General features: G+C 38.4%; 2 protein-coding genes across 2 annotated transcripts; both read left to right on the top strand.

The window, feature by feature from the left end:
- Positions 1-1,380: 1,380 nt before the first annotated feature.
- On the top strand, positions 1,381-2,801 carry LOC134319651 (solute carrier family 25 member 53-like). Its single transcript, XM_063000945.1, has one exon. The coding sequence runs from the start codon at positions 1,381-1,383 to the stop codon at positions 2,263-2,265; it is 885 nt and encodes a 294-aa protein (XP_062857015.1). The 3' UTR covers positions 2,266-2,801.
- A 1,770-nt stretch (positions 2,802-4,571) lies between these two features.
- tmsb1 (thymosin beta 1) lies at positions 4,572-11,282 on the top strand. Its single transcript, XM_062999706.1, has 3 exons — positions 4,572-4,679; positions 9,120-9,229; positions 10,868-11,282. Exons 2-3 carry the CDS (start codon positions 9,130-9,132, stop codon positions 10,906-10,908), a joined length of 141 nt encoding a protein of 46 aa, XP_062855776.1. The 5' UTR covers positions 4,572-4,679; positions 9,120-9,129; the 3' UTR covers positions 10,909-11,282.
- Positions 11,283-11,535: the final 253 nt, after the last annotated feature.

The raw sequence follows: 11,535 nt of genomic DNA, 5'->3' as shown, positions 1-11,535 counted from the left end.
TAAAGTGAACACCTTGCTTATAAATGCATTTGCTTCAAGTAAACTGAATGCACAAGTAAGGAGTTTTGCAGGTTCTCTTGATCCATGTTGGTTTCCCACCACACAAAAACAAAACGGTAACAAGTGTGACAGGTTTGCTGGACCTTGTGGGAACTCTGTTTTCCCCACCTGATCTCTCAAGGCTGATCTCTCATTCATTCATTCATTGATTGTTTTACTTACTGCTTTATCCTATTCATGGTCACAGTGTACACCTGGTATAATACACCAGGCGAAAGGTAGGAAACCCCTTAGACCGGTTGCCAGTGACACACATTCCCCACAGGGCAATTTTAGTAGCTACAATCCACCTAACACGTGGAGAACATGCAAACTCCACACAAAAAAACCCCAGACCGCTCCACCTTGAAATCAAACCCAGGACCTCCTTGCTGTGAGGTGACAGTGCTACCCACTTTTCTTTCTTTCAATTTAATTCAAGTCAGGGCAGTTGTAGCTTAGTGGTTAGGGTACTGGACTAGTAATCAGAAGGTTGCCGGTTCAAGCCTCACCACTGCCAGATTGCTGTTGGGCCCTTGAGCAAGGCCCTTAACCCTGAATTGATTAGACTGTATACTGTTACAGCTGTGAATATAAAGTCAGTGCAATTTAATGGTTCTTTGTTGGCATAACAAATATTCTTACTTGTGTTTGCCAAAGTTCTGATGAAAAAACTGAACATGGTAAACAGAAGGTAAAATATAATAATAATAATAATAATAATAATAATCAAAATACTGGTAACAATAATAGTAATAACAACTATAATAACATACACTACAACAGTAATACACCCATTATCATTTTCTCTTCTATTATTTCAAATATTTTAGGCCAGTGTGCTTACTGTGTGGAGTTTGCACGTTCTCCCTGTGTCCATGTACGCTCCCAAGTCCACAGACATACAGTCAGATTAATTGGGGCTACTCGAAATTACCCTCCTAGAAAGTGTATGAATTGTCTTTTTTACCACTTTATCCTGTTTAAGGCAAGAAACACTGGACAGGTCACCAGTTCATCACAGGTCAACCCAAACCACATTAGCAAAATGCCCTCTCAGGCATAACAGAACCACCTGGACCCTCTCATGGTAGGGGTTAATCATTTGCCTGCACAGTTCTCTCGGTGTTCAGGTGAAGCATTAATCATCTGACTAGTTGTTTTTTTCCAGCTCTTTCAGCGTTTGCACATGTTAGATTTCTCCACTCGATTTTCCATACTTCAATACACAGCATTAAAAATAACAATCCAGTTAAGAGTATGACCTGTTCTATTTAATTATCAAGCCTACTAATATTACGATTTATTGTTCCCTATATAGTGTTATTCCTCCCAAAAAAGATGTCACAAGATGTGCAGAGTGCAGAAAACAATGGAAGGCGTGATGGGAATGCCCCAAAGCCAGTTGCGTATCTCCACAGCTATCTGCATGGAGGAGCATCCAGCCTTATTTGCACCGTCATCACCTTTCCTGTGTACAAAACGGTCTTTCGCCAGCAGCTTCACAGCACACTGATCCAACAGACTGTGGCGCAGCTGTACAAAGAAGGGCTCCTAAAACTCTACCGGGGGGTGGCGCCACCCCTGCTGATGAAGACACTTCAGGGAACTATCCTGTTTGGGTTTCAAAACACTCTTCTGCAACAGCTCTCCCCATGGGCTGAACCACTTCTACCCAGGTTGATGCTTCCCGCTGTAGCTGGGTTGGGGACAGGTGTGGTAGAGGCTTTGATTTTCAACCCGTTCGAGAGGGTGCAGTGCATTCTCCAAAACAACAGGAATGATCAGTGTCTTCCTACAATCAGCAAAATCATGGCGCGTATGAGATCGGAACCGTTGGCGTATGGGTGGTACCGAGGTTTTTTACCCACGCTTGTTCGCAATGCCACCGGCAGCAGCCTATACTTTGGCATAAAGGGTCCAGTTTCAAATGCGCTAAATGAGCAACACTTTCCACCCGTTGCCTCTTCATTTATCTCAGGAATGGTCAGTTCTTTGGTGATAAGCCTGCCCTTGTACCCTGTTTCAGTGCTGGTGGCCAACATGCAGGCTCAGGTTGGAGAAGAAAATCTAGGGCTGCGAGGAAGCTGGAATCAGCTGTGGCAGAAAAGACAAAAGAGTCTGGTGCTGCTGTACCGTGGAGGTTCGCTGGTCATCCTGCGCTCCTGCATCTCATGGGGTATAATCACTTTAATTTACGACCTGCTGTCAAGACACACAAGCTGATAAACCAACCAGTATTCTAATGCACGAAATAAAGTCTTTTGAGAGTCCAAATTTATTTTTTTATTAGGATTTTAACATCATGTTTACACACTTTGGTTACATTCAGGACAGAAACGGTAGTTACTCGTTACACAGGATTCATCAGGTCACAAGTTTAATGTTAAACACAGTCATGGACAATTTTGTATGTTAAATTTACCTCACTTGCACATGTTTGGACTGTGGGAGGAAACCAGAGTTCCCGGAAACCCATGCAGACACGGGGAGAACACACAAACTCCACACAGAAAGGACCCGGACCGCTCCACATGGGGATCGAACCCAGGACCACCTTGCTGTGAGGCGACAGTGCCACCTTTGTGAGGCCAAATACTTACGAAAAAATGACTACTTACTGTATTATTGCCTGTTTACTATTCTCAGGGGTTTAATGTATTAATGCTGCCTTCAAGTCCTGTTGGACATACTGTAATTACAAGTTCTTGAAGTGGAAGTGGAAGTTGGCATGTTTATTAATAGTCTTGCAATGAGCTTGGTTGAAGTGCGTATAATAAACTTTATACAAATGATAGTAAATGTTTTTATTTCCATAATTTAGCCTTTTTTTTTTTTTTTTAAATACCACCAAACACGTATACTTACTTATGCTTATAGTGAATAGAACAACATTAATGTTACCTACAGTGTTTAAGTGAAATGTACAGAAATACACCAGATCCCCATTAAAGTTTAATTACGTTTATTAAGTTTCTCTGAACCAGTCAGTGTGCATCAATGCCCACTGTATGGACGACCATTGGTGCTAAGGTATTTTAGAGAGACATCATGCTGCCAACATCATGTTTTGGTTTTATTTCACTTGTATGTTTAACCTAGGTGTTCAAAGAGCACACTTAGGCAGCAATGTTATGTGAGTTGTGATTTCTTGTTATATTCTGTATGTAATAAATTCTCATTCACTGGTTTCACCGACCCATCTAAAATTTTTACTTTCCCTCATTACTGTCATTGTTCTAGCAACACTACTAAATGTGTGTAAAAAAAAAACTGTATAAAATGTATTTATGTATTCATGCAGAGTGTGTCTATTAGTCACCATGGATAAAGAACATTACATAAAGAATTAATCCTAATAGTTTACTTATTTTATGTTTGGGGTAAAAGTTGAGGTATTCAACCAAATACTTATAATGCACAATAAACCCTTGATTTCACACCAGACGTATTGATGACCACAAGGTGGCGCTTGTGCCACGTTATTTCTCTAACCTGTGCATTAACACATTGTATGGCCAAAAGTAACTGGTTCTGATCACTAAGTTTAAATGTTATTGCCACATTTATAGCTAACAGGTATATAATAAATTATTTGCTTCCAGCTTTGTGGCAAGTTTGAGGAAGGCCCTTTCCTGTTCCACTATTGCTGCACCCCTGTGCACATCCATAAATCTCAATGTTATCACTCACTGTTTTTTTTTTGCCAGTAAGTGAAACTGGATGCATGATTAATCCAGTCTTTACACAGCCAAAAGTATGTATTCATGCAGAAGGTGGATTGGTGAAATATGCATGATGTACTATCAACAAAAGAGAGTAATTTTACTGCCAATGTTTGTCTATGAAAATGTTATGTCTACATACTTTGCTGTGTAGAGTCAGGTTACATAATAATAATAATTTACATTTTTGGCATTTAGCAGACGCTTTTATCCATACTGCAAGCAATTGAGGGTTAAGGGCCTTGCTCAAGGGACCAACAGTGGCAACCAGGCAGACGTGGGGCTTGAACCAGCAACCTTCTGCTTACTAGTCCAGTAACCGCTAGTGACACCCAGAAGCGATTTACATGTGCAGAACCTCTGCATGTTTTTGGATAAAGAAGAACGTGCTAAACTCCTCATAGACCGCGATGTTGCCTGTGCCCCTGCGTCGTCTGTGATGTGCAGTGTGCAGACTTTTGCGCATTATTACGCACTTGTAAATGCACTCTTTGGCGCACACGGGGTGTGAAAGCTTGTTCTTTTCCGTTAGTGGGTGTGCCATAACGGGTGTAAAACTCCTTTTGGTACAGATTTCAACATCATTCCAAAATTACTCAGCAACATTTCCAAATCGCTCTGCATGACCTGTAGAAGTACCCTACATGCGTATATCACTCATAGATTGTGGTAAACCGTGCACACCCTATATAGTGCCCTATAGAGTAAACAGCGTGTGGATTGGGTCGCGACTGCAGGATTTAATCCAGATAACACCCGTGGGGTTTGGGCTGCACCAATCGGATGGCGCGTCTCACCTACGTGCGGGTGCGGTGCGGGGCGTTCCGTACTTAAAGCGCAGATTACTGCACACACACGCACACGCACACACACGCACAGTGATTTTTTTTGCAGGACTTGTGCAGCGCTTCGCAGGTAGGTACGACCGAAATATTGTATGCCAGTATAGCCTTGTTTAAGTTAGGATGTTTTTCTGCAGCCTAAATTGATGGTGCATCTTTATATAGGGTCAGTTCAGCACCGTGCGCGGTTTAAATGGTTCTATAGGATGTCTATAGGATGTCCAGTGCGTGACAACATGCAGGTAAAGCAGTGAATCGTGCAAACGAGATGACCGATAGTTACAGGCTTAGTGTTCACAATGTAAGCTATTGAAATGCAGAGCAGGCTGGCAAACTTGACATTTCTAAATTGTTTTATTAAACTAATGCATTAATTAAATCTGAAATTTGAGTTTCATTCATTACAATCAATCTGCAAATATTAAAATAACTTTCAATAATTATAATAATTATACATGTAGTGCAGGAGGATGTTATTTTATGTAGTTAGCCTATTGAATAAAAGTGACTTTGTTTTGTGTGGTAATGCTGAATGTTATGCTGTGATATGATCAAACCACTGAGCTTATCTGAGCTGAAATTTAAAACAGAAATTTTAAGACAAAAAGTCAAATAAAACGAACCACTGGGTCTGTGATGAATCACATTAGGTATGTAACTGCAGAACTTCAACAATCAGTGACAATTGTTTTTTGTCAGGCAGTGACAGGCATTTCTTCAATTATAAATAGCCAAATTTCCAAGAACTGTTAGATGTATTATATAATGATGCTAGTCCAGCTTTTTAGCACTAATTACCACTCCCTAACCAACCCCTAAATCTTGTGCGAGTTGAAGAGTTCATTTCTCATTGTGTTTAACTTTCCTGTCATTGCAAGTACACTTGATCCATTGTGTGTCTCCACACCCAGCTCTTGTGCAAGAGCGCCAACAGAGATAAGAAATGCACACAGGAATGTTTGCACACGAAAACCTTCGATATTGGCATCGATCTGTCTTGTAAGAAAGCTGAAACACAGGCTTTTTGTCATTTGCCAGGGTGTGGGCAGCACTATCACATGAGCTGTTAATGTGGGCGCAGTTCTACTAAAATGGGCCTTATTTAGGACTCTTTGCATCCTGGAAGCTACAAAATGACAAATTAAATGAATTTTATTTACAACTAAAGTAAAATTCAGGAACATAAATGCTCTTTTCCTGTGACTATATAATCAAAATATGTTTTTGTTTTGTTTTGTAACGTTTGTGGGCGATTTCTGGAAATAAATGAAGAATCTGCTGGCTCAAACACAGGCTGCATATTTGCTACATGGCCTTTTTATTTATCTTTTATCTAGTGATTATATAAGACTATACTTGGTGACGTCTCTGTGTTTGTATAAAAGTGGTAGCTTAACTGCACCCATTAAAAGAACACAAAACAGTGGTCTTTTGTCAGGCTCTGAAATAAAAAAAACCAAACTGTTATTTCATGCTAAAAATGTCAACATTGTCAGATTTAATCCTACAGTCCCTCAGACAAGATAGAGAAAGAACAGAGCTTTATATTTGCAGCTTCTCTTGCATTAGAAACACCTCATGTAGCTTTAAGGTGTTGATCTTGGACCAGTCCTGGTCAGACTTGACAGCCTTCAAAACCATTGTGATATGAAACTTATTACTAAATTACTCAGTAATGTGTGCAAACTATCCTTATTTATATAGGCACAGATAATTCACCGGCTGTATTCAATCATAATCATTCATTTAAGCTGAAGAATTAGGAAAGTATGTCACAAAACTCATTAACGTTATAGATGTTATAAATGTGTTTGTGACGTATTGTCACAGTTTTATAAAACCACTCAATCACAGACCAATAAAAATCATAAAAAATCCAAGATTTACTTGTAAACATCTAGCAAACTGCAAAATGTCCTGTTATAATATTAATGTACAGTTTCAAAAACTTTTAATATACTTCTTTACATAGCCAAGTCAAGTCTGCTGTCTTTACACTGTACACTGTATTGCCCCCTCAGTACCAGCTCTACAAACTGTAATAAAACATATTGAAGGGATTTATGCTTTATAATGATTGTGTCTACTGTGCTACTTATTTTTTTGTTTAGATTTAAACTTTCACCTAACATGAAGTTGTGCAAGACAGTGTGAACTTGTTGGGTGGGGCAGGTTGACGTGTCCAGACAGACAGACAGTAAAAGAAAAGGATTAGTTAAAGACGTGTAGGAACAGGGAGAAAGAAAATGATGTAATCCTTGAGACAGGTCTGTTATTAAGGAACCAGTTATGTTTAATTAAAGTAACTAGATTTACTGGTTGCAGCTTGATATTACATCTGCAAAATTACACTGTTCTCAGGGTTTCCCTTTTCAAAGATGAAATGCATTTGACTAAGGGATTATTGAATTATTACTAAGCATAAAACTCCACAACCATTTTTTTTATGCAAGATTTCATGCAGAAACAAAACTGAAATCGTATTTGGGGCAATAAACGACATGCAAATAAAATTCACCAGAGAAATGAGAAAACAAAATTTGGTGCAAAGTTCATGTTGATACACAGTTCAACCGAGATCCAATACTTTATTGCGCAACAGGCTATTAAACTATGATTCAGATGTGTAAATATCTTTTATAGTTCATCATTGGTGTGGTCAGTAGAACATTTATTTTTGCCTCAGCATACAGCTTGTTCCAGACAGACAGGGTCTTGTTCCCCATCAGTATGACAAAATAATCTGATGTGTTCAACCAATCACAAAATTCAATGTGTGGTGCACACCTGAGAGTGGCTGATATGAATCTCAGGTGTTTAGGCAGACCAGAGCTCAGCACACAAGAGTCCACACACGTCCAAATGTACTGAACACAGATCCAGAACAAACAGTGCAAGTGTAACAACACCCAAAGTCTGATAACGTTTAATGGAGGTGCTTTATAAATGAAATCCTAACTTGAACACTGTATGTGTTAGCTCTTTATTTGAGATGATTAGACACTATCAGCTGGTTTGTAACAGCTAAATGCACTGATTTGAACAGAGCAAAGGGTGTCTTTTTTAAACCAAACTATGCAAACTATTTCATTGACATTGTTGGTCCTGTAATTTGCATAAATACAATAGTTTTTGACTCAAAGGCCAATAATCGGTGTAGTAGCAAAACTAGGAGGTCCAGAATATAATTCAGTTCTTAACCTGCTTAATACAATTATGTCATTGGTCCAGTATTCATGTATTTTAATTAGTAGTGGTACAAAATACTTGGGGCTAATTTTTCTTACATAAATAACCTAACTGTTACCAAGCAAAAGCTGAATTGTTTGTACTGTAGCTGTTCATGTTAGTCAGCACCAACTTCCAATGGCCCCCAAGTGCCATGAATGACTTACAACAACAGTAAAGATGAACTGATCATAAACAGTTCATTGCAAACCACAATAATAACTGCATTGCTGTTTGTTTAATGAAACATTATTATATCTTATTAATATTGTTTATAAGTACAGATTGTAGGCATTACCATGCAAATATCATTAGTACATGTATCATCAGCATGCATTTTTTAAATCTTAAGAAAGTATACTTTTATGCAGAAGTACCAATTAGTTTTAAGTCACAATCACTTACAGAGTCTCTTTATTTTGATCATAAAGTCAATTTGTAGTCAGACGACAAGGAAGGGCACAAAATAGTTTGCAATTGTTCCAATCATTTTTAAAAAGAACGATTTGTAACATGTTTATAATGTTTTTGCAAAAATGCTTAGATACGCTCAGGTGGCGCAGCGGTAAAGTACGCTAGCGCACCAGAGTTGGGTTTTCGAATACATTGTACCGAATCTCAGCTCTGCCTTCTGACTGGGTTGGGCGGCTGCATGAACAACGATTGTTCAGGGTTAGGGGTAAAAAGTCGGATCATAGGTCCTCATAACTGGTGCAGCTGCGGCCCCTGCTGGCTGACTGATGGTGCCTGCACAGGGCTGAGGAATAATGCTGATGGGGGTGTGGCCCTCCGTACACAGTGCCCGTCGGTGTATGAATTCGACTCGTGCAGGTGAAAAATGCAGTCTGTACTGACTGTACGTGCCGGAGGGGGCGCATGTCGGTTGAGAGGCGTCCTCAGTCAGCGGTGAAGGGTCGAATCAGTATAGAGGACGCAATCAGGGTAATTGGACACAACTAGATTAGGGGAGAAAATTGGGGGAAAAAATTGGGCAAATTATTTTAAAAAAAATGCTTAGATAATGTAATACAAAAAGCTACACCAACCTGATTAATGTAGTAGCAAATAAATTGTATTTCATCCACGAAACAACTGGAACTCCTAAAACTGACACAATTTGTATTATTTAAATAAATAATTACGTCTTCTGGTAGAAAATCTTTAAAACTGTCTCTACAGTTTATAGTAATTGTTCCATCCATGCAAGTCACAGGTTTTGGCTAAACTTTATAATACTACTATTTTTACTAAGAAAACATTTTAAACAAATCCTTCTTTTTTACAGATCATCCAAAATGAGTGACAACCCAGTTAAGCAGGAGGTGCAGAACTTTGACAAGAGGTGTTTAAAAAAGACCAACACTGCGGAGAAGAACACTCTTCCGACACAGAAAGGTAAGCAGAACTGCAGGCCTCCCTTAAGCTTTTAGTTCAGCTTATAAGAGCTGTGTTTATATACGCTATTTAACGAGAGAACACAAACAGCAGATCGTCAGAGCTGATACTGGGATTACTTGGCACCCGGGCGATGTGAAAAGGAAACACTGGAAACGTCTGTTTATCCTGTGTATCACCTGTACTGCCAAGTAAAGGATCCAGAATAGACACAGGCATGTCCTATAATTGTGTCATGAAACATCCTTTATATTAAAAAAAGCAAAGAAAGAGAGAGATAGAGATAGAGGCACAGCAACTGTCTGAACAACTTTTTATAGTGTTTTTGTTCTGTGTTCTTTTAGGAATGTGTATAATTTATTCATACATTTACCTTTATGATCTGCCTGTGTAATTTAATAATGATAAACTTCACCAGTTAAAAAATACAGAATACTAAAAATGAGTCTTTAATCTAGTTTCATCCTTCTTCTAGTCAGACCTAAATAACCAGTGTCCAAGGATTTTTTTTGAGAGACCTGCACTGCAACAGATCAAGTCTAAAGTTTATGTTTAAGAGGCATTTATGGGGCATTTATTATTTTCACAACATAATTTAACCTTGTTGCATGGCCATCTAATTTTGTCAGTCAAAAATAAGGCTAGTTTGGCTACGCTCATTTTTAAGTATATGGAACAGTGGTCTCTGCCAAGGTTGAAAGGAAAAGCCAAACATTCATCTTATGCTGAAACGAAAGTTGTCCAGAGGATTAGATGTAATTAAACAACAACTAAAAACAGGTCTGCCTTATAAAAGTAGCTGAAAAACCACCACCTTAAACTAAACTTAGTTTTCAATCTTATTAAAGAAGAATCAGGAGCAGAGATTCTCTCTTACAAATCCAGTTAGAGGTTTAAAACAAACCCTGTTTCATTGTTCATAGTGTCACCCATGTTTCAGCAGCAGCAGCTTTTAGTCAACGGAAGACCTGTTTTTATGTTTTTCATATCTACCCATCTATACAAATGTCCTCTGAGCTTGTGTGGTGTAATGTTAAGAGTCACGCTTGCCCGTACTAGTAGTGCCAGAATACAGAAGGTGCACAAGACACAAAAATAGATTTAAGTCCTGTGGCTGGACATACAAATAAATAAAGCCAACGTGGTTGTATTTTTATCATTATATGCAAAAAACATGGATCATTGGATAAAGATCTCCAGTCTTTATTATTTGCTAATTAATGCTTGCTGTCATCTTGCAATTAATTCATGTAAATCCACAAAAAGATCAGCATGACTTGCAGGTCTATACTTGTAAATAATGAAGACTCTAAAGGCTATAATGCTCTACAATATGCACAGTGTGTGCATATTAATACCTACACATGCATTATCAAATTTCCACGTTTTAAACATTATAGAGTAAGTTCTATTTACAATACATAAACAATTTTACATTTCAGTTAAATTCACTGCTGTGGGTGTTAAATAACAGATATACATAAATATTAAATATCATAAGATTTAATATGTAAGAGTCAATGTGCTGTGGGTTTGTGTGAGTGCTTTTGACACAAATAGGATCCAAAATTTCACAGTGTGCTTGTTTCTGTTGTTGCGACATAGTTAATCTTACACACTTCCCTTTTTCTCTAACAGACATCGAGCAGGAGAAGAAAGCCGGTGAGGGTGGAAAATGAAGCCCAGAATGGCGCCGTAGCTCTTCGTGTCTCCCTTTTTTTTAACCCTCCTTTTACTCTCCTTCTTTTATGAGATTTCGGCCCCCTTTATATTTTACACCGTAAATTCTTGTTTAAATCACATGTCAGTCTATGCACATAAAGCAAGAGGGTGTGTCACCGCCGGGATGGATGGGCAAGCACAGCTATGTATAATTACAGCTATGCACATTTACAGTATACATTTGAATATTATGCAAACGTAAGCACAGTGTGTATCTCACCAATCAATAACTCTGTCTTCTTTCCTGTTACCTGTTAAGATGAGTTATGCAGTAAATTACATGTAAAATGATATTTTTGTTTAAAAAAAATAAACAAACTATGTTTTAAAAGTGTTTTATTTTGACTTACTTTGCCATGAAATATTTCATTTCTGAAGTGTTGAAGAATAAAAATAGAAAGTATCAACATTCATAACACTTGCTCAGAGTATGTATTGTCATTACAAATATAAATGCTACGAACAAAAATGCTAAATCAATGCCTTTTTTTACGGGAATATGTGAACATAAATGTGTGCCATAGGTGCCCAGTTGCCACCGGTCGGCTGGGCACTATCTAGCGGGCATAATTGGCAGTGCCTGC

This window comes from Trichomycterus rosablanca, chromosome 8 (assembly GCF_030014385.1).
Source record: "Trichomycterus rosablanca isolate fTriRos1 chromosome 8, fTriRos1.hap1, whole genome shotgun sequence".
NCBI classification, from domain to species: domain Eukaryota; kingdom Metazoa; phylum Chordata; class Actinopteri; order Siluriformes; family Trichomycteridae; genus Trichomycterus; species Trichomycterus rosablanca.
This window is presented reverse-complemented; position numbering and strand designations above follow the sequence as displayed.